This window comes from Pseudophryne corroboree, chromosome 3 (genome assembly GCF_028390025.1).
Source record: "Pseudophryne corroboree isolate aPseCor3 chromosome 3, aPseCor3.hap2, whole genome shotgun sequence".
Lineage (NCBI taxonomy): Eukaryota > Metazoa > Chordata > Amphibia > Anura > Myobatrachidae > Pseudophryne > Pseudophryne corroboree.
The window spans coordinates 558,171,221-558,194,896 of record NC_086446.1 but is presented as its reverse complement, the minus strand read 5'-3'; the positions used below and the strand labels follow the sequence as shown (position 1 = coordinate 558,194,896).

The following is a 23,676-nucleotide window of genomic DNA, read 5'->3' as shown; positions in this document are numbered from 1 at the left end:
AACCGCTGCAACCTGGTTGGACCAATATGCAATATGTAGCAATTATCCTTGTGTATCAACACCTAGTTCCCTATAGATTGTAACCTTGCGAACAGGCCCTCTTACCTTTTCATGTGTCTGTTATTACCCAGTCTTATTTTATTAGTATTTGTTCCCAATTGTAAAGCGCAATGAAATATGCTGGTGCTATATAAGTAATTGTTAATAATAATAATTTCCACATTGCACAGAAGAAGGTCAATATGATATTTTGACCATTACTGGGCCCTTCTTGCGATTTTAATCCACATCCAGGAAAATATGTGGTAACAATAAAAACCTTTGCTTGACTTTTTATTTGGTGAGTGCTCTATCTTTCTGGAACTTGTTTGGGCACACCATATGCATGTATATACCATAGAACTATTAATAATAATATTATAATGTGCCCCTATATGTCTGTTTTTTACAGATGATGACACTATTCCCTGTCATTGCACAGTCTATCTATTGCTCAATGTCACTATTTGAAGTTTGATGACTACAAAGGATACATTGCACTGTGTACTGTGCCTTTGCTGAGCAAGCCTTTTCTCCAAAACATTACTAAGATTCACAGCTTGCTTCACATCTCTTTGGCTTTGTTTGCACTGAAGAAGATACAGTATGTGATAAATATTTTGATATTGCTACAAGAGATGAAATGCTTTTATTTACTTTGAGGTTCTCATGGAAAAGCTCATTGTATATAATAAATGCTTGGTTTAGGGATGACTAAGAAAGTTTACTTTAAGGATGAGAGAGGAGGAGATGACTATGCTTGTCACACTTTTAACCTTCATTATAATGCACAACATGTTTTATAACATATATTTTTCTTCCTCAGGGTCCATAGGGCTTCACAGGGGAGACAATGGGGTGTAGGTTTGTCTAGGACTGTACTAGACCACCAGGGCTAACTATATTGGCGGAGGATTTTGCAGAGAGGCAAGCGAACTTGTGGTTGATGTCAGTATAGAGAGGTTAGCCCTCTCCCTGCGCCTTCCCCCACAGCTCAGGGCTCTGTTCCACTGCGGTCTTCCCGCCTCTGAGCTGCTCCTCCTTCCCCCTCAGAGACCCATGGCAGCCATTTTCTTCAGCAGCTACAGGTCTCTGGGAACGCTGGGCAGAGGCTCTGGAGTAATGACTTCCCTCTGACGTTTCCCGGGAAATAATGTCCCACATCACGCATATGAGAGATGCAGCTTCCTACCGGTTCTGGCATGAATGGTCGACCATGTTAAGGTTGACCACTATTGATCGACATGGACTAATAGTCAACACATGAAAATGGTTGACACATGAAAGGTCGACATGGTTTTTTTTTTTTTACTGTTTTTGGTGTCATTTTTTTCCATAACATGACCAGGAACCCCAATTAGTGTACCGCATCCCCTTGCATGGTTCGCTTCACTCGCCATGCTGCGGTCAAGGTGCCTCCCTCCAATCGTAGTCCATGTGGATGGTAAAGTATAAAAAAAAGTTAAAAATCGTATTTTTTTAAAAGCCATGTCGACCTTTTCATGTGTCGACCTGTCCTGTGTCGACCATTTGTTCATGTCGACCAATAGTGGTCGACCTAATGACTTTCGAACTTAACATGGTCGACCATCCAAATGGATACCCCTCCTACCTAGGTGAAGTGGTTCTGGATACTGGTTTCTTGGCGTCCATTGCTACCTTAGTGGTAGCCTGCTGCATGCTCTGGTTACTGTATGTTCATGGAAAGCAGGCACTGATTCCAAGAAGGCCCAGGAATTACTACCTTACACTGGGGATATCCTATTTGGCACAGAATTGGACAAGAGTTTGGCTACATTTGGCAGCCGCTAAAACTGCTTTCCTGCCCTCGGCCTCTACTCCGATGTCTCTGACTTTTTGTCCCCAAGGCAAAGCAAAAGGTCAGTACTTCCTTCAGCAGTCAGCTCCAGCAAGCGCAGGGCTAAGCAGGCCAGGCTACCAGAAGTCCAACTACCAAGTCTGAAGACCTACCTTCAGCCTGACTGGGCGAGCCTTCTCCTGGGGTTCCCAGGGTGGGAGGCTGAATTCTTCATTTCGCATAGTGGTGTCAGACCAACACAGACGCCTGGGTGTAAGAAGTGCAATTTTACCAAAATTATGGCTGTTATGGTGGCGCAGCTGCGTCGTCAAGGGGTCAGAATATTCCCATACCTGGATGACACAACCACAAAGATTCCCGTGTACAGGTTTAGAACAAGAAATCCCGAAGCGTCCTTCATGGATGCCCTGATAGTGAAGTGGACCTTCCCTGCCTCGGAGGGGCATTGTACTGTTGAAAGCTCCGGCCTGGCCTTGGCGCTACTGGTTTTCTGATCTCCAGAGTCTCTCTGCAGACGCTCCCTTTTCACTTCCACTGTGACCAAACCTGCTGTCTCAAGGTCCCTGTCCCTGTCTTTGATACCGTGGCTCTTAAGTCATCCCTCCTAAGGTCTGAAGGGTTCTCTCGCTCTGTGGTCCAGAAAATGCTCAGAGCGGAAGCCGTCCTCATCCTATATATATTACAGAGTGTGGCATACATACGTCCAGTGGTGCGCTGCAAGATGCTATGGCCCTTTAGTTTTTAGAGTATTCCGAATCCAGGCTTTCCTCCAAGCTGGATTGGATGTCGGACTCCGCCTGGCCTCTCTGAAAGTGCACGTCTCTGCTCTGTTAGTCTGGTTCCAGCGCAGGTTTGCTCTACTGCCAGATGTTTGCACCTTTCTTCAGGGTGTCCTCCGTATTCAACCACCCATGTCCCTGTGGGGGCTCTGTGGGATTTGTCAGTGGTTCTCCAAGCACTTTAGGAGTCTCCGTTTGAATCCTGGACTCAGTGGACCTCCACTGGCTAATGGCAAAGACTTTTCCTTTTGGGTATTGAAGGGTGTCAGATTTGGGGGCCATCTCTTGTCGCTCTCCCTTTTTTAATCTTTCATTAAGACAGGGCTGTGCTTCGAACTCATCCTGGATACCTTCCCAAGGTTGTCTCATGTTTCCACTGTAAAGGGATCGTGGTTTCGGACTTCAACTCCCCGGACCTCTCTGTGGGGGAGGCCACCTTGGATGTGGTACATGCCCTGCGGATCTACGTGGATTGTACAGTGCAGCCACACCAATGCCATATTTTTAATCGCAATCCTTTGCAACTGACGTCATTTACACGCCTCAAAAATGACCATGATCCGCCTGCGTTTTTGGCAATCACTCCACACAAACGCCATGTAACCTTCCACAAACGGACACTTCCTGGCAATCGTACTGTGGCTCTTACACATGCGCAATGTATACACAGCGCATGCACAGGCATCCGATAACCGTCCGATTTGCGATTTTCTACACTTCAAGCTGAATAAAGCCCAAAGTACCAACCAATTGGCTCCTAATTGTCATTTTACAGGCTGTGTTTGAAAAATGTCAGGAACTGAATGGCTAGTACTCTCGCCAATCTTTGATAAATCTATCCCAATGTCCGTTAGATTCAAGTCTTTTGTGTGAACATAGAACTAGAATCAAAAATAGAGGAGTCCACACAGTTTGTAGTTATCAGCAAGAGCGTGCCTTGATGTTAGTATTGCATATATAAGCTATGCTTAAGTAAATAGAGTACATTTTCCAGATGTTATTAGAATAAACAAGTATTACACTAGTCCCAGAGTAATGGAGCAAAGGGGGTGGGCAATTTACCAGAAGTCTGCCTTTTAGCAGTCTTTGTCCACTTACAGTCCTGTACGCCGATATGGTGCATTCTGCTCAGCTGCTCCACTAGAAAGTAGTAAGGTGGGAAAGGTTCCTGTCTGCAGCTGTACCATAATACTGTAATTTCAGCTGGTTCTATGGATGATTAGAGGCACTTATCGCTTGTCCAAACTGATGCATTTCTTCATTCTGTAAAGCTTATACTTTTCCCACTGCCCCCAGTAAGCCATGTGTCAGTACTGTAATTCTCATAGTGTTACTATATAGGCAAATTGTAGACCACTATTACAGTAGTTCCTGGACAGCTCTGTTAATGTCTGGCATCTTTTATGCCGAAAATGCATCTTATTCGCATCACTATGCAAATAGGATGCACAAGCAACTTTTGTTGATTAAAATAATATGTGACATGCCTATATTCTGTGTGCGACTGCGGCTGTATCTGCATACGAAATGGTATGTTACACTGATTTCCAGGAAAATACTGTAACGCAGCATTTCGTAGATACAGTCACAGTCACACAAGGAATATAGGCATGTTGCATATTATTTAAATCCGCATAAGCTGCTATTCAAATATCTATGCAACTAAGACACATTTTAATAGAAACAAAATATATAAAGACGCCTGGTGCTACCAAGTCACGCCATGGCGTTGACTAGATAAAAACTGTGGAGACAGAGGGCTGCCTAGTTCCGCATTTATCATATGTCTGCACCATGGTGAGTAATTGGAGCTGATTTTTTTTTTTCTGCCCAATACGTAATTAGAAGTGAATAAATACCCCATCCCACCTTGTTTGCAGCAGGTTTTAACTGTGTGTTGTCTATTCTCTAAAACTTTAGCATTTGTACATTTTTTTTTTTTTTAGTTCCTCATTGTCCCATCTATTGTGGGAAGTGCTTTATTACACCGCATGTCCGATGACCGATGGGAGAAGATAACAGCATGGATTTATGGCATGGGCCTGTGTGCCCTTTTTATTGTGTCCACTGTATTTCACATAGTAACCTGGAAGAAGAGTCACCTCCGGTATGTTCCTTTTATATAAAGCCATGTCTCTGTGTTGCATTATCGGGGTAATGGGTCCTAATGCTCAGTTCACAAAGATCACATTGCAGTTGCAGTCCAATAAACCAAAATATGCCACCATGTAGTGTGTTCTATCCATTGTAACTAGCTAGGAATGTTCATATTAATTTGGAATGGTCATCCAATCACAAGTTCTGTTCAATCTGCTTGGGCTGACAGTGGCAACACTGTTCATGAAAATAATGGACAACTATCTTTAGTGTTTGCAGTCTGTCTTTAAGTATTTCAACAGCAATAAAAGACCTAGGGGGTCTATTTACTAAGCTTTGGATGGAGATAAAGAACTAGCCAATCGGCTCATAACTTCCATGTCACAGGCTGTGTTTGAAAAATGACAGTTAGGAGCCGATTAGCTGGTACTTTATCTCCATCCAAGGCTTAGTAAATATACCCCCTAGTTTGCTCTCATTATACACCTACACCTATTCATCTCTTCTAGATTATAGATCTGCGCTCTTCAAGTAGTGTTGATGGTGATCTGTAAAGTGTGGCTTATTTTCTTTAACTTCAGAGTACACACGGGAGAGAGCTGACTCGACAAACTCACTGTGGACCTCGCTATACGTTTTTGGCTACCATTTGATATTGTAAATGAACTCCCTGGAGCATTGTCACTATGCAGAACAATATTTGGCAGCTTTCCCTGACATACTGCATTATTTATCTAACAGTGGATCAGTTACAGAAGCATCCAGATAAGCTTTCCTTTCTTCTTTCCAGAACTGTAGAACACTGTTTCCACATGTGCGACAGGATGGTTATCTACTTTTTTATTGCCGCATCTTACGCACCATGGTGGGTATTACAGGTTTTGTTGTTTATGATAATTATAAATGTGCTTTTTTTTTTTTAATCCATTTTAAAATTCTAGAGACTAGTGGATTTAATACATAATTACTGGGGCTGTTTTCAGAGTTGTGCAGTGAGTCTCATATGATGATAAGTATTATTTATCTGGCATAATTTATTGTACTGCTTTCTGGGCACGCTGGGCAGTGGCATACAGTATATATAATGGGTGCACGCATTTATTCAACACTAGACTCTCTGGAGTCCTACATCACCAGCGGTATCTCTGCAGAATCTCCGGGAAAATGGCAGCAGCACAGTGCTAGAGTTTACTAGTGGGCCCCTTCCTCTCTTAATATGCCCCTGATGTTGGGTTTTGTTTTTTAATGCATTTTTCTCTGACGTCCTAGTGGATGCTGGGAACTCCGTAAGGACCATGGGGAATAGACGGGCTCCGCAGGAGACTGGGCACTCTAAAAGAAAGATTAGGTACTATCTGGTGTGCACTGGCTCCTCCCTCTATGCCCCTCCTCCAGACCTCAGATTTCTGTGCCCGGCCGAGCTGGATGCACACTAGGGGCTCTCCTGAGCTCCTAGAAAGAAAGTATATGTTAGGTTTTTTATTTTACAGTGAGACCTGCTGGCAACAGGCTCACTGCAACGAGGGACTAAGGGGAGAAGAAGCGAACCTACCTGCTTGCAGCTAGCTTAGGCTTCTTAGGCTACTGGACACCATTAGCTCCAGAGGGATCGACCGCAGGACCCGTCCTTGGTGTTCGTTCTCGGAGCCGCGCCGCCGTCCCCCTTACAGAGCCAGAAGCATGAAGATGGTCCGGAAAATCGGCGGCAGAAGACTTCAGTCTTCACCAGTCTTCACCAAGGTAGCGCACAGCACTGCAGCTGTGCGCCATTGCTCCTCATACACACTTCACACTCCGGTCACTGAGGGTGCAGGGCGCTGGGGGGGGGCACCCTGAGCAGCAATAAAAACACCTTGGCTGGCAAAATAATCACAATATATAGCCCCAGAGGCTATATATGTGATAATTACCCCTGCCAGAATCCATAAAAAAGCGGGAGAAAAGTCTGCGAAAAAGGGGCGGAGCTATCTCCCTCGGCACACTGGCGCCATTTTCTCTTCACAGTGTAGCTGAAAGACAGCTCCCCAGGCTCTCCCCTGTAGTTTTCAGGCTCAAAGGGTTAAAAAGAGAGGGTGGGCACTAAATTTAGGCGCAATATTGTTTATACAAGCAGCTATTGGGGAAAATTCACTCAGTGATCGTGTTTATCCCTACATTATATAGCGCTCTGGTGTGTGCTGGCATACTCTCTCTCTGTCTCCCCAAAGGGCTGTGTGGGGTCCTGTCCTCAGTCAGAGCATTCCCTGTGTGTGTGCGGTGTGTCGGTACGGCTGTGTCGACATGTTTGATGAGGAGGCTTATGTGGAGGCGGAGCAGATGCCGATAAATGGGATGTCGCCCCCTGTGGGCCGACACCAGAGTGGATGGATAGGTGGAAGGTATTACCCAACAGTGTCAACTCCTTACATAAAAGGCTGGATGACGTAACAGCTATGGGACAGCCGGCTTCTCAGCCCGCGCCTGCCCAGGCGTCTCAAAGGCCATCAGGGGCTCAAAAACGCCCGCTCCCTCAGATGGCAGACACAGATGTCGACACGGAGTCTGACTCCAGTGTCGACGAGGTTGAGACATATACACAATCCACTAGGAACATCCGTTACATGATCCCGGCAATAAAAAATGTGTTACACATTTCTGACATTAACCCAAGTACCACTAAAAAAGGGTTTTATGTTTGGGGAGAAAAAGCAGGCAGTGTTTTGTTCCCCCATCCAATGAGTGAATGAAGTGTGAAAAAGCGTGGGTTCCCCCTGATAATTTCTAAAAAGTTACTGATGGCGTACCTTTTCCCGCCAGAGGATAAGTTACGCTGGGAGATATCCCCTAGGGTGGATAAGGCGCTCACACGTTTGTCAAAAAAGGTGGCACTGCCGTCTTAGGATACGGCCACTTTGAAGGTACCTGCTGATAAAAAGCAGGAGGCTATCCTGAAGTCTGTATTTACACACTCAGGTACTAGACTGAGACCTGCAGATAGTGCTGCTGCAGCGTGGTCTGTAACCCTGTCAAACAGGGATACTATTTTGCGAACATAAGACGTCATCTTATATATGAGGGATGCACAGAGGGATATTTTGCCGGCTGGCATCCAGAATTAATGCAATGTCCATTCTGTCAGGAGGGTATTAGAGACCCGACACTGGACAGGTGATGCTGACTTTAAAAGGCACATAGAGCCTTATAAGGGTGAGGAATTGTTTGGGGATGGTCTCTGGGACCTCGTATCCACAGCAACAGCTGGGAAGAAAATTTTTTACCTCAGGTTTCCTCACAGCCTAAGAAAGCACTGTATTATCAGGTACTGTCCTTTCGGCTTCAGAAAAGCAAGCGGGTCAAAGGCGCTTCCTTTCTGCACAGAGACGAGGGAAGAGGGAAAAAGCTGCACCAGTCAGCCAGTTCCCAGAATCAAAATTCTTCCCCCGCTTCCTCTGAGTCCACCGCATGACGCGGGGGCTCCACAGGCGTAGCCAGGTACGGTGGGGGGCCGCCTCAAAAATTTCAGCGATCACTGGGCTCGCTCACAGGTGGATTCCTGGATCCTTCAAGTAGTATCTCAGGGGTACAGGCTGGAATTCGAGGCGTCTCCCCCCCGCCGTTTCCTCAAATCTGCCTTGCCGACAACTCCCTCAGGCAGGGAGGCTGTGCTAGAGGCAATTCACAAGCTGTATTCCCAGCAGGTGATAGTCAAGGTGCCCCTACTTCAACAAGGACGGGGTTACTATTCCACACTGTTTGTGGTACCGAAACCGGACGGTTCGGTGAGACCCATTTTAAATTTGAAGTCCTTGAACACATACATAAAAAAATTCAAATTCAAGATGGAATCGCTCAGGGCGGTTATTGCAAGCCTGGAGGAGGGGGATTACATGGTATACCTAGAAATCAAGGATGCTTACCTACATGTCCCCATTTACCATCCTCACCAGGAGTACCTCAGATTTGTGGTACAGGATTGCCATTACCAATTCCAAACACTGCCGTTTGGACTGTCCACGGCACCGAGGGTCTTTACCAAGGTAATGGCAGAAATGATGATACTCCTTCGAAAAAAGGGAGTTTTTAATTATCCCGTACTTGGACGATCTCCTTATAAAGGCGAGGTCCATGGAGCAGTTGTTGGTCGGAGTAGCACTATCTCGGGAAGTGCTACAACAGCACGGATGGATTCTATACATTCCAAAGTCACAGCTGGTTCCTACCACACGCCTGCTGTTCCTGGGGATGGTTCTGGACACAGAACAGAAAAAAGTGTTTCTCCCGCAGGAGAAAGCCAAGGAGCTGTCATCTCTAGTCAGAGACCTCCTGAAACCAAAACAGGTATCGGTGCATCACTGCACACGAGTCCTGGGAAAAATGGTAGCTTCTTACGAAGCAAAATTCCGTTCGGCAGGTTCCATGCAAGAACCTTTCAGTGGGACCTCTTGGACAAGTGGTCGGAATCGCATCTTCAGATGCATCGGCTGATAACCCTGTCTCCAAGGACCAGGGTATCTCTACTGTGGTGGCTGCAGAGTGCTCATCTTCAAGAGGGCCGCAGATTCGGCATACAGGACTGGGTCCTGGTAACCACGGATGCCAGCCTTCGAGGCTGGGGGGCAGTCACACAGGGAAGAAATTTCCAAGGACTTTGGTCAAGTCAGGAGTCGTCCCTACACATAAATATTCTGGAACTGAGGGCCATTTACAATGCCCTAAGTCTGGCAAGGCCTCTGCTTCAAAACCAGCCGGTACTGATCCAATCAGACAACATCACGGCAGTCGCCCATGTAAACCGACAGGGCGGCACAAGAAGCAGGATGGCGATGGCAGAAGCCACAATGATTCTCCGATGGGCGGAAAATCACGTCTTAGCACTGTCAGCAGTGTTCATTCCGGGAGTGGACAACTGGGAAGCAGACTTCCTCAGCAGACACGACCGACACCCGGGAGAGTGGGGACTTCATCCAGAAGTCTTCCAACTGTTGGTAAACCGTTGGGAAAGGCCACAGGTGGACATGATGGCGTCCCGCCTAAACAAAAAACTAGATATTGCGCCAGGTCAAGGGACCCTCAGGCAATAGCTGTGGACGGTCTAGTGACACCGTGGGTGTACCAGTCGGTTTATGTATTCCCTCCTCTGCCTCTCATACCCAAGGTACTGAGAATAATAAGAAAACGAGGAGTAAGAACGATACTCGTGGTTCTGGATGGGCCAAGAAGAGCTTGGTACCCAGAACTTCAAGAAATAATATCAGAGGACCCATGGCCTCTACCGCTCAGACAGGATCTGCTACAGCAGGGGCCCTGTCTGTTCCAAGACTTACCGCGGCTGCGTTGGACGGCATGGCGGTTGAATTCCGGATCCTAAAGCAAAAGGACATTCCGGAGGAAGTCATTCCTACGCTGATGAAAGCCAGGAAAGAAGTAACCGCAAACCATTATCACCGTATTTGGCGAAAATATGTTGCGTGGTGTGAGGCCAGGAAGGCCCCAACAGAGGAATTTCAGCTGGGTCGTTTTCTGCACTTCCTACAGTCAGGAGTGACTATGGGCCTAATTTTGGGTTCCATTAAGGTCCAGATTTCGGCTCTGTCGATTTTCTTCCAGAAAGAACTGGCTTCACTGCCTGGAGTTCAGACATTTGTAAAGGGAGTGCTACATATTCAGCCCCTTTTTTGTGCCTTCTGTGGCACCTTGGGATCTCAACGTGGTGTTGAGTTTCTTAAAATCACATTGGTTTGAGCCACTTAAAACTGTGGATTTGAAATATCTCACGTGGAAAGTGGTCATGTTATTGGCCTTGGCTTCAGCCAGGCGTGTGTCAGAATTGGCAGCTTTGTCATGTAAAAGCCCTTATCTGATTTTCCATATGGATAGGGCGGAATTGCGGACTCTTCCTCAGTTTCTCCCTAAGGTGGTATCAGCTTTTCACTTGAACCAACCTATTGTGGTGCCTGCGGCTACTAGGGCCTTGGAGGATTCCAAGTTACTGGACGTAGTCAGGGCCTTAAAAATTTATGTTTCCAGGACGGCTAGAGTCAGGAAAACTGACTCGCTATTTATCCTGTATGCACCCAACAAACTGGGTGCTCCTGCTTCTAAGCAGACTATTACTTGCTGGATTTGTAGCACAATTCAGCTGGCGCATTCTGCGGCTGGACTGCCGCATCCTAAATCAGTAAATGCCCATTCCACAAGGAAGGTGGGCTCATCTTGGGCGGCTGCCCGAGGGGTCTCGGCTTTACAACTTTGCCGAGCTGCTACTTGGTCAGGGGCAAACACGTTTGCAAAATTCTACAAATTTGATACCCTGGCTGAGGAGGACCTTGAGTCCTCTCATTCGGTGCTGCAGAGTCATCCGCACTCTCCCGCCCGTTTGGGAGCTTTGGTATAATCCCCATGGTCCTTTCGGAGTTCCCAGCATCCACTAGGACGTCAGAGAAAATAAGATTTTACTCACCGGTAAATCTATTTCTCGTAGTCCGTAGTGGATGCTGGGCGCCCATCCCAAGTGCGGATTGTCTGCAATACTTGTACATAGTTATTGTTCACTAAAGGGTTATTGTTGAGCCATCTGTTGAGAGGCTCAGTTGTTTTCATACTGTTAAACTGGGTATAGTATCACGAGTTATACGGTGTGATTGGTGTGGCTGGTAGGAGTCTTACCCGGGATTCAAAATCCTTCCTTATTATGTCAGCTCGTCCGGGCACAGTGTCCTAACTGAGGCTTGGAGGAGGGTCATAGTGGGAGGAGCCAGTGCACACCAGGTGACCTAAAAGCTTTCTTTAGTTGTGCCCAGTCTCCTGCGGAGCCGCTATTCCCCATGGTCCTTTCGGAGTTCCCAGCATCCACTACGGACTACGAGAAATAGATTTACCGGTGAGTAAAATCTTATTTTCTCTTACGTCCTAGAGGATGCTGGGGACTCTGTAAGGACCATGGGGTATAGACTGGCTCCGCAGGAGACATGGGCACTATAAAGAACTTTAGATGGGTGTGCACTGGCTCCTCCCTCTATGCCCCTCCTCCAGACCTCAGTTAGATTTTGTGCCCAGAGGAGACTGGGTGCACTGCAGGGGAGCTCTACTGAGTTTCTCTGAAAAATACTTTTTGTTAGGTTTTTTATTTTCAGGGAGCACTGCTGGCAACAGGCTCCCTGCATCGTGGAACTGAGGGGAGAGAAGCAGACCTACTTAAATGATAGGCTCTGCTTCTTAGGCTACTGGACACCATTAGCTCCAGGGGGTCGGAACGCACGTCTCACCCTCGCCGTTCGTCCCGGAGCCGCGCCGCCGTCCTCCTCACAGAGCCGGAAGATAGAAGCCGGGTGAGTATAAGAAGAAAGAAGACTTCAAAGGCGGCAGAAGACTTCAGATCTTCTATGAGGTAACGCGCAGCAGTAACGCTGTGCGCCATTGCACCCACACACTACACACACTGACACACTGCAGGCACTGATGGGTGCAGGGCGCAGGGGGGGCGCCCTGGGCAGCAATAAACCTCTAGGACTGGTTCATATGAATATATAGGCTGCGGAGGCAATATATTTTATAATCCCCCGCCAGTATAAGGGGGCGGAGCTTGATCTCACAGCACTAACCAGCGCCATTTTCTCCACAGCACACTGCAGAAGCTGGCTGCCCGGACTCTCCCCTGCTGAACACAGTGACAGAGGGCAAAAAAGAGGGGGGTGTAAGGCGCAGTGAGTGTATAGATTTAGATTTCTATATGATTATATAACACTGCTGTTTATCTGGGAATTTTGTGTCCAGTGTTATTGGCGCTGGGTGTGTGCTGGCATACTCTCTCTCTGTCTCTCCAAAGGGCCTTATTGGGGGAACTGTCTATGTATGTGTGTATATATATATATATATATATATATATATATATATATATATATATATATATATATACACACACTCCCTGTGTGTGTGGGGGGTGTCGGTACGCCTGTGTCGGCATATCTGAGGCGGAAGGCTCTTCTAGAGAGGAGGTGTAGCAGATGATTGTGGTGTCTCCATCGGCAACGCCGACACCTGATTGGTTGGACATGTGGAATGTTTTAAATGCAAATGTGACCTTGTTACATAAGAGATTGGACAAAGCAGAGTTCAGGGATAATACGGGGAGTCAAATGGCTTTGACGGTGTCACAGGGCCCTTCAGGGTCTCAAAAACGTCCCCTATCCCAAATAGCAGACACGGATACCGACACGGATTCTGACTCCAGTGTCGACTACGATGATGCAAGGCTACACCCAAGGGTGGCCAAAAGTATTCATTATATGATTATTGCAATAAAAGATGTTTTTCATATCACAGATGACCCCTCTGTCCCTGACACGAGGGTACACATGTTTAAGGAAAAGAAACCTGGGGTAACATTTCCCCCATCTCATGAGCTGACCGCGTTATTTGAAAAAGCTTGGGAAACTCCAGACAAAAAACTGCAGATTCCCAAAAGAGTTCTTATGGCGTATCCTTTCTTGGCACAGGACAGGGTACGGTGGGAATCCTCGCCCAGGGTGGACAAAGCTTTGACGCGCTTATCCAAAAAGGTGGCGCTACCGTCCCCAGACACGGCAGCTCTCAAAGATCTGGCTGATTGCAGACAGGAAACGACTTTAAAATCAATTTATACACATACTGGTGCTTTACTCAGACCGGCTATAGCATCGGCTTGGGTCTGTAGCGCGGTAGCAGCTTGGACAGATACCTTGTCAGCTGATTTTGACCCTAGATAGAGATACCATTTTGTTGACCTTAGGTCACATCAAAGACGCAGTCTTATATATGAGAGACGCTCAGAGAGACGTCGGACTACTAGGTTCAAGGGCCAACGCGATGGCGGTCTCAGCTAGGCGGGCGCTGTGGACCCGCCAATGGACAGGTGATGCCGACTCAAAGAGGCATATGGAAGTTTTACCTTACAAGGGTAAGGTTTTATTTGGGGAAGGTCTCGCGGACCTAGTTTCCACAGCTACCGCGGGTAAATCTACCTTTTTGCCTTATGTTCCCCGACAGCAAAAGAAAACTCCACAGTATCAGATGCAGTCCTTTCGGTCGCATAAGTCCAGAAGAGGTCGGGGCTCTTCCTTCCTCGCCAGAGGTAAGGGTAGAGGGAAAAGAATGCCTGCTACGGCCAGTTCCCAGGAACAGAAGTCCTCAACGGCTTCTACTAAATCCACCGCATGACGCTGGGGTTCCACTGAGGGAGGCCGCACCATTGGTGGGCGCACGTCTTAGACTCTTCAGCCACGTGTGGGTTCAGTCAGACGTGGATCCTTGGGCGATGGAAATTGTATCCGAGGGCTACAAGATGGAACTCGAAGACGTGCCTCCTCGTCGATTCTTCAAATCGGCTTTACCAGCTTCTCCCCCAGAGAGGGAGATAATTTTAGCTGCAATTCAAAAGCTGTGTCAACAGCAAGTGATTATCAAGGTTCCCCTAACACAACAGGGGAAAGGGTACTATTCAACCCTATTTGTGGTCCCGAAACCGGATGGCTCGGTTAGACCCATTCTAAATCTAAAATCCCTGAACCTTTTCTTAAAAAGGTTCAAGTTCAAGATGGAATCGCTCAGGGCGGTCATCTCCAGCCTGGAAGGGGGCGATTTTTATGGTGTCATTAAACATAAAGGATGCATACCTTCACATCCCCATATATCCTCCTCATCAAGCGTACCTGAGATTCGCTGTACAGGACTGTCATTACCAGTTTCAGACGTTGCCGTTTGGGCTTTCCACGGCCCCGAGGGTGTTCACCAAGGTAATGGCGGAAATGATGGTGCTCCTACGCAGGCAAGGAGTCACAATTATCCCATACTTGGACGATCTCCTGATAAAAGCGAGCTCAAAGGAACAGTTGCAGAACAGCGTGTCGCTCTCCCTGGGAGTGCTACAGCAACATGGATGGATTCTAAATCTGCCAAAGTCGCAGTTGGTTCCAACGAGTCGGCTGTCTTTCTTAGGCATGATTCTGGACACAGAACGAAAGAGGGTTTTTCTCCCGAGGGAAAAAGCCCAGGAACTCCAGAACATGGTAAGAGACCTGTTAAAACCGAGAAGTGTCAGTCCATCAATGCACTCGAGTACTGGGGAAAATGGTGGCGATCTACGAGGCCATCCCCTTCGGCAGGTTTCATGCAAGGACGTCTCAGTGGGACCTTCTGGACAAGTGGTCCGGGTCCCACCTTCAAATACATCAGAAAATAACTCTGTCCTCCAGGGCCAGGGTGTCTCTCCTGTGGTGGCTCCAGAGCGCAGGTTTGGCATTCAGGACTGGATTCTGGTGACCACGGACGCGAGCCTCCGAGGATGGGGAGCAGTCACACAAGGAAGGAATTTTCAGGGACTGTGGTCAGGCCAGGAGGCTTGTCTACACATCAACATACTGGAATTGAGGGCCATATACAACAGCCTACGACAAGAGGAGAATCTTCTTCGCGGCCTACCGGTTCTGATTCAATCAGACAACGTCACAGCCGTTGCTCATGTAAACCGCCAAGGCGGGACAAGGAGCAGAGTGGCAATGGCGGAAGCCACCAGGATTCTGCGCTGGGCAGAAAATCACGTAAGCGCTCTGTCAGCGGTATTCATTCCGGCAGTGGACAACTGGGAAGCAGACTTCCTCAGCAGACACGATCTCCATCCAGGAGAGTGGGGACTTCATCAAGAAGTTTTTGCAGAGATAACAAGTCTTTGGGGACTTCCTCAAATAGACATGATGATGTCACGCCTCAACAAGAAGCTTCAGAGGTATTGTGCCAGGTCAAGGGGCCCTCAGGCAGTAGCGGTGGACGCTCTCGTGACACCATATGTGTTTCAGTCGGTCTATGTTTTCCCTCCTCTTCCTCTCATCTCAAAGATACGGAGAATCATAAGGCGCAAAAGAGTGCAGACAATACTCATTGTTCCAGATTGGCCTCGAAGGGCCTGGTATTCAGATCTTTAGTAGATGCTCACAGAAGATCCATGGCCTCTTCCTCTCAGGGAGGACCTGTTACAGCAGGCGCCCTGCGTGTTCCAAGACTTGCTGCGGTTACGTTTGACGGCATGGCGGTTGAACACCAAATCCTAGCTTGGAAGGGTATTCCGGAAGAAGTCATCCCTACTCTGATAAAGGCTAGGAAGGAGGTGACGGCGAAACATTATCACCGTATCTGGAGGAAGTATGTTTCTTGATGTGAAGCCAAGAATGCTCCTGCGGAAGACTTCCACTTGGGCTGGTTTCTCCACTTTCTACAGACTGGAGTGGATATGGGCCTAAAGTTAGGCTCCATTAAGGTACAGATTTTGGCCCTTTCTATATTCTTCCAGAAAGCATTTGCTTTTCTCCCAGATGTCCAGACTTTTGTAAAGGGAGTGCTGCACATCCAGCCTCCTTTTGTGGCACCATGGGACCTTAACGTGGTGTTAAAGTTCCTAAGATCTCACTGGTTTGAGCCTCTTCAAACTGTTGAGTTAAAATTTCTCACTTGGAAGGTGGTCATGTTGTTGTCCTTGGCATCTGCAAGGCGGGTGTCCGAATTGGCGGCCTTGTCTCATTAGAGCCCCTATCTCATTTTCCATGTGGATAGAGCAGAGTTGAGGACTCGTCCTCAATTTTTGCCTAAGGTGGTGTTATCGTTTCATATGAACCAACCTATTGTGGTGCCTGTGGCTACGGGAGATTTGGAGGATTCCAAATCCCTTGATGTAGTCAGGGCCTTAAAAATTTCCGTAGCCAGGACGGCTCGAGTTAGGAAAACAGAGGCACTGTTTGTCCTGTATGCGGCCAACAAGGTTGGCGCTCCTGCTTCTAAGCAGACTATTGCTCACTGGATCTGTAACACGATTCAGCAGGCTCATTCTACGGCTGGATTGCCGTTACCAAATTCGGTAAAGGCCCATTCCACTAGGAAGGTGGGCTCTTCTTGGGCGGCTGCCCGAGGCGTCTCGGCGTTACAGCTGTGCCGAGCAGCTACTTGGTCGGGTTCAAACACCTTTGCAAAATTCTACAAGTTTGGTACCCAGGCTGATGAGGACCTCATGTTTGCTCAATCGGTGCTGCAGAGTCATCCGCGCACTCCCGCCCGGTTTGGAGCTTTGGTATAATCCCCATGGTCCTTACGGAGTCCCCAGCATCCTCTAGGACATAAGAGAAAATAAGATTTTAAACCTACCGGTAAATCTTTTTCTCATAGTCCGTAGAGGATGCTGGGCGCCCGTCCCAGTGCGGACATATTTCTGAATGACTTGTATGTAGTTGTTGCTTACATAAGGATTATGTTACAGTTAAGATCAGTCGTTGACTGATACTGTTTTTTGTTCATACTGTTAACTGGTTGCGTATATTCCAGGTTATATGGTGTGGGCTGGTATGAATCTTGCCCTTAGATTACCAAAATCCTTTCCTCGTACTGTCCGTCTCCTCTGGGCACAGTTTCTCTAACTGAGTTCTGGAGGAGGGGCATAGAGGGAGGAACCAGTGTACACCCATTCTAAAGTTCTTTATAGTGCCCATGTCTTCTGCGGAGCCCATCTATACCCCATGGTCCTTACGGAGTCCCCAGCATCCTCTACGGACTAGGAGAAAAAGATTTATCGGTAGGTTTATTTTTTGTAAAACATATATTTTCTGCTATCTTTCTGTGAGTTAGTAGCACAGCCCCACATATTGAGTCCAAAGTAAATAAAGGGTGATAATTAGGCATAGAAATGTGGTAAAAAGACACTTTTCATGGCAGCCACTGACCCCCAGATAGCATAGTAGCATAGCATACAATACCTCCATGTACTGGTATATAGGGGTCTATTTACTAAGCCTTGATAGAGAAAGGGCACGGAGATAAAGTTCCAGCCAATCAGCTCCTAACTGCCATGTCACAGGCTGGGTTTGAAAATGACAGTCATTTAAACAACTGATAGCCCCTTAAGAAAACTTTTTAAGCACCAGCAGTCTCATGGTGGCTTCAGTGTGTAGAACAATCGTGCTGATCTGCTTGTGTTGACAAGTGTATCTTGAGTTCTTGAGATAGTTATGAGTGGCTGCTGGTAATGTGTTAGTACCAGTTGTGCTAGCAGCTTAGATTGCTAGAACATGTGTTTGAGGCATCAGGGCAACTGACATTTGTCCTACCCTTTTTTGCAAGGTCACGAAAATATATTTTATATATATCTATATATCTATATATCTATATATATCTCAAAACACAATTATACCTAATTACTGCGCTGGTGCGGCAGCCCTCTAATTCGATCCTCCTGTTAGTGAGGACCATACAAAACAACACCTCCAGCAAATTGAATCAGAGGGCGCTCTCAATCACTTTAACTGGTTACCAACTAAAAATTGACCAAATAATTATGGCTTTACACAATTTATTAAAAGCAAAGTATTGCCCAATCTAGACAGAGGTAACCCTTTTTCACAATAACAGATCACAATATATGTCAAATGTACAATAGTGTAGGGTTTCTTTTCTCTCTGTCTTCAACCCTGATGCGTTTCGTCCTTCGTGGACTTCTTCAGAGGGATGGTCAACACAGCAAATGGTCAGTCCATGAAGCAACCATCTAAGAATTCAATGGGTTGAAACACTCTAATGCTCAAAAATGTTGAACACTTTATACTAAATTAGCAAAGGACCTCTTTCCAAAAAACATGCTGGTCCAAATGGTCAATGGGTAAATATCCCACTTTGGGTGAGCCTCAAAATAATGATGTGTGAGAGAAATAGGCCACAGATACAGCAGTAGTTCCTATGTGCTCTCCCAAGTGCAACTCTCTCACACATTATTTTGAGGCTCACCCAAAGTGGGATATTTACCTATTGACCATTTGGACCAGCATGTTTTTTGGAAAGAGGTCCTTTGCTAATTTAGTCTAAAGTGTTCAACATTTTTGAGCATTAGAGTGTTTCAACCCATTGAATTCATATATGGTTGCTTCATGGACTGACCATTTGCTGTGTTGACCATCCCTCTGAAGAAGTCCACGAAGGACGAAACGCGTCAGGATTGAAGACGGAGAGAAAATAAACCCTACACTATTGTACATTTGACATATATTGTGATCTGTAATTGTGAAAAAGGGTTACCTCTGTCTAGATTGGGCAATACTTTGCTTTTAATAAATTGTGTAAAGCCATAATCATTTGGTCAATTTTTAGTTGGTAACCAGTTAAAGTGATCGAGAGCGCCCTCTGATTCAATTTGCTGGATATATATAATATTGTATCTATCTATATGTGTGTGTATATATATATATATATATATATATATATATATAGCAGAGTGAAGAAAGTCCGGCACTCAAAGGACTTGCTGAACAGCAGATAGCTGGTTTAAATGACGAGCTGACAGCGCAGCTTCAAAGAGTCAACGTTTCATTTATTAACATAAATTTCGTCAGGACAAGAACAGTTTACAAATCAAATAGTCTTACCTTATATACCACACCAGACAAACCATCCCGCACGCTGTGTTTGCTTCCTGGACGGGGTATGATGACGTCACCCCGTAGCGACGCGCGCTCTCCAGCGCCGTTTCCATAGTAACCCGCCGGAGGCATTCACAGCGCTATAACAACACAGAGTAATACACTTTAAAAAGACATGTGTACAAAAGTGAAAAACGACATCAGGTGTGCAAAAGGTTACTGCTGTGAGTGCTACAGAAGCATAACATATATTAAATATAGATACTGCATTACAATGGTGTAATAACAAATTAGCATATATAACAACATACACCCAATGGAATCCACTGATTAGTAGTATGGTAAAAATCTATTATGCTGATAGCCTGGTTTTATGTTAAAAATTCAGACTAATAACAATGGTACCTGTATCTACTGGTATATGCTAATTTTATAACGTGGAAAAAAATTGTAAATATTAACATGGTACTAAGATCGATGTTTAATCAGACACTATGAGGGCAGCAAAAGAATTGGCCATTAAGAATAGCCTATACATGACTAAAGAAAGCACCCCAAGTTGTTGGATTCATTGAGACCGTATGGTGAAAGTGTACGGAGCTCAAAAATCCAACGGGCTTCCCTACGTAATAACAGGGTACCTCGGTCGCCACCACGTATATTGGCAGGAATATGGTCAATGACCTTGTGTCGCAAACTTGCCAATGTGTGTTTAGCTTCACGAAAATGGCGGGCGACCGGTTGTTCTTGAGGGGTGCCAGAAAGGGCGGAGCGTATGGCTTGACGGTGCAGTGCCATCCTTTCCTTAAATTGTCGGATGGTCTTGCCCACATATAGTAAACCACATGGACATTTAATATAGTAGATGACATAAGAGCTTTGACAGGTTAAAACATGTTTGATATTAATTTTAATACCAGAATGTGGATGAGTAAAGAAAGAACCACATTCCATAGAGCGACATGTAGTGCAACCTAGGCACTTGTAGCAACCAGGCCGTCGTGTTAGAAAAGTCCTGGAAACAGTTGTGTCCATATGTGAGATGTCATTTTTGACAAGTATGTCACGAAGATTACGGTTTCGTCTGTAGCTTGGCATCAGCTTGTGATTATGAAGAAATTTTAAATCAGGATCTGCCGTGATTATAGGCCACAGTTTTTTACCGTTTTTCATAATCTTCTGGTTAAGAGGATGGAATTCCTGGACAAATGGAATTCTACTATCCCGTTTCTCAGTGGGATTTTTTGGAACAAGAGAATCCTCACGTTGGGTAGTTAACACCTGATGTTTAATGTCCATCAGACGGGTGATATTATAACCTCTAGTGACAAATTGTTTGATCATCAGATCTATACGTTGTTCTGCTTTTATAGGCGTGTCACAAGTGCGGATAGCACGTAGAAACTGGGATTTAGGGAGACTCTGAGATACAAAGCCAGGGTGTTGGCTATCTGCCCTTAATATGGTGTTTCGATCGGTCGGTTTCTTGTACAGATCGGTGGTGAGTTTCCCATCTTCAATGGTGACTTCGACATCAAGGAATTGTACCTGTTTGTCACTGATGGAGTATGTGAAGTGTATATTCTCATCCAAGGTGTTAACATGGTCCATGGCGGTTTGGAAAGCTTGGCGGGTACTGGTCCAAATGATGAATAAATCATCTATATATCTGGTGAGATATAAAATATGTGGCTGCATCGTGGGGTTTAACAAAAAAAGATTGTGGTCAATATCAAACATGAAGATGTTAGCTAGGGACGGCCCCACGCAAGATCCCATAGCACAGCCTCTCAGTTGGATGTACCATCGACAATCAAAAAGAAAATAATTCCTGGTTAAAGATAAGTGCAGTAGCTCACAAAAAAGTTGTATATCAGGACCACGGTATGCCAGGTTTCCAGTAAGAAATCTGCGGACGGCCTGTACACCCCTTTCATGGGGGATATTGGTGTATAGTGACACCACATCAACTGTACACAGATGACTGCCCTCTGGTAGTGTAGGGAATGACGATAATTTCCTAAGAAATGTGGAAGAATCCTTCAGGAACGTAGATTGATCCTGAATTAGTTCCTGTAGGAAACTGTCCAGATATTGTGATACAACGTAGTAGATGGACTCCCGTGCACTGATAATCGGTCGTCCAGGTGGACGAATGGGATTTTTATGTAGTTTCGGGATGGAGTACAAGACAGGTGTTTTTGGGTGATTGGTGGTTAGAGCTTGGCGGACTGTTTCTGTGATAAGCCCCTTTTCAGAAGCCTCCTTTAGAGTGGTATCCAATTCATTCTTGAATATATTGGTGGGGTCCGACCCCAACTCCTTATATACCTCTGTGTCATTCAATTGAGATTGTAATTCTTGACGATAATATTCAAGATCAAGGACCACTACCCCCCCGCCCTTGTCTGCGGGGCGGATGACAATGTCCTTGTAATTGTGTAAATTCTTTAGAGCCGTCCTTTCTGCTCTGGTGAGGTTATTTCTAGGAGGGACGTAATCGTTGGATATATCCATTGCATGTTTATTAAGAGTCCTAGAAAAGATTTTGAGTGAATTGTTGGAGGAGGAAGGATCAAAAGATGATTTGGGTTTGAATCTTTGCAGCTGAGATGCTGGAAGTTGTACTGGCTGCTTGTCAAAAAACTCTTTTAGTCTAATCTGTCGGGTGAATTTATGAAGGTCGACTGTCCAGGTAAATTTGTCAAAAGGAGTGGATGGTATGAAGGAAAGACCTTTATTGAGAACACTTATTTCGTCTCCAGACAAAGTTCTTTTGGACAGATTAAACACTATGTCTTCTTCTTGACTGCGCGCTTCTTGTTTGTGGATCCTTTTCCATTGGCCGCCTCGCCGGGTTGTTTTGTTGGTGCCCCGCGTTGAGCGCGGGTACGAACCCCTAAAGGGGGTTTACCACGGGTTTTCGAAGAATCACCATCCTGATCGCTTTGTGATGACTGTGTGCCAGAAGAGTCGTTGTGAGCCCGATCACGTCGTTGTCGCCATCTGGGCAACCCTTGTCGTTTAGTTGATACACCTGGGTTGTTAACCCATGGATAAACGGAACCTTGTTGGTAATCCCTTTGTACTACCGTGAGCTTGTCGCGTTTAAATTTAAGTAAGTCCTGTCGATATTTGTCAACTTGCTCTTGGAGTTTAGTCATCCACTGGGTATCCGGGTCATTTTTGAACATGTCGTCCAAAGTAGCCTCAAAAGCATGGATGTTGTCTTTAATCTTGGTTAATTCCCGTTGAGATTCTTCGATAACCAAGAGTAGTAAATCAAAACTACATTTATTTAGTACTGCTACCCACCGTCGGCAAAACTCTGAGTTGAATTTACCGATGGTGGGTGCATTTTTGATCCGGAAACCCCTGGGGATCAATTTTTTGCGAAAGTAATCGCTCAGAGTGGAGCCATGTAAAAAATAATCAATCTCTTTCTTTTTTAGTTTAAGGAGTTTGAAAAAGATTTGTTCATTAGGCATGGTGCTCTCAAAAGTGTCCGTAATCTCAGGAAATAAAATGCCTTCTGCTTCGCTCTCAGAGAGAGATAGCACTTCTCCTAGTGGCAGAGGAACATCCCTGTATCCACTGTGGGTAGATTGCTCAATACCCGTTGCCATATTTTTTCAGCAGTGTCAAACACACCAAAAAAAATCCAAACGGAGTGAAAAACGTGAAAAATCAAGAAAAACAAGACAGTCTGTATCCCGGTAATAGAGTAGGGGGTGCCTTGTCAGATGTGAGGGCCAAGGGTAGTATCCATCCTTTTGCAGAGACGGACAATTGCTATGGCTACCCCACTCACATATAATGTTGCAAGGACTGGCACTCCTTAGGATCCAAATAAATGATGTAATTGCCTTGGTGCCAGATATAGGTGATAATAGCAGAGTGAAGAAAGTCCGGCACTCAAAGGACTTGCTGAACAGCAGATAGCTGGTTTAAATGACGAGCTGACAGCGCAGCTTCAAAGAGTCAACGTTTCATTTATTAACATAAATTTCGTCAGGACAAGAACAGTTTACAAATCAAATAGTCTTACCTTATATACCACACCAGACAAACCATCCCGCACGCTGTGTTTGCTTCCTGGACGGGGTATGATGACGTCACCCCGTAGCGACGCGCGCTCTCCAGCGCCGTTTCCATAGTAACCCGCCGGAGGCATTCACAGCGCTATAACAACACAGAGTAATACACTTTAAAAAGACATGTGTACAAAAGTGAAAAACGACATCAGGTGTGCAAAAGGTTACTGCTGTGAGTGCTACAGAAGCATAACATATATTAAATATAGATACTGCATTACAATGGTGTAATAACAAATTAGCATATATAACAACATACACCCAATGGAATCCACTGATTAGTAGTATGGTAAAAATCTATTATGCTGATAGCCTGGTTTTATGTTAAAAATTCAGACTAATAACAATGGTACCTGTATCTACTGGTATATGCTAATTTTATAACGTGGAAAAAAATTGTAAATATTAACATGGTACTAAGATCGATGTTTAATCAGACACTATGA

General features: G+C 45.7%; 1 protein-coding gene and 1 long non-coding RNA gene across 5 annotated transcripts in view; one reads left to right on the top strand and one right to left on the bottom strand.

Annotated features, from left to right (window-relative positions):
- The window catches only part of MMD (monocyte to macrophage differentiation associated), a 159,688-nt gene that overhangs the window by 123,152 nt on the left and 12,860 nt on the right, over window positions 1-23,676 (top strand). For all 4 annotated transcript variants that reach the window (XM_063961273.1, XM_063961274.1, XM_063961272.1 and 1 more), the window contains exons 3-4: window positions 4,584-4,744; window positions 5,525-5,599. In XM_063961273.1, coding sequence (XP_063817343.1) covers window positions 4,584-4,744; window positions 5,525-5,599 — 236 coding nt within the window. The remainder of the gene's footprint in view (window positions 1-4,583; window positions 4,745-5,524; window positions 5,600-23,676) is intronic.
- Window positions 19,067-23,314, bottom strand: LOC135058017 (uncharacterized). Its single transcript, XR_010244535.1, has 2 exons — window positions 23,185-23,314; window positions 19,067-19,276 (listed from the first exon to the last, which is right to left on the bottom strand). It is a non-coding gene; the product is annotated as an uncharacterized LOC135058017 (long non-coding RNA).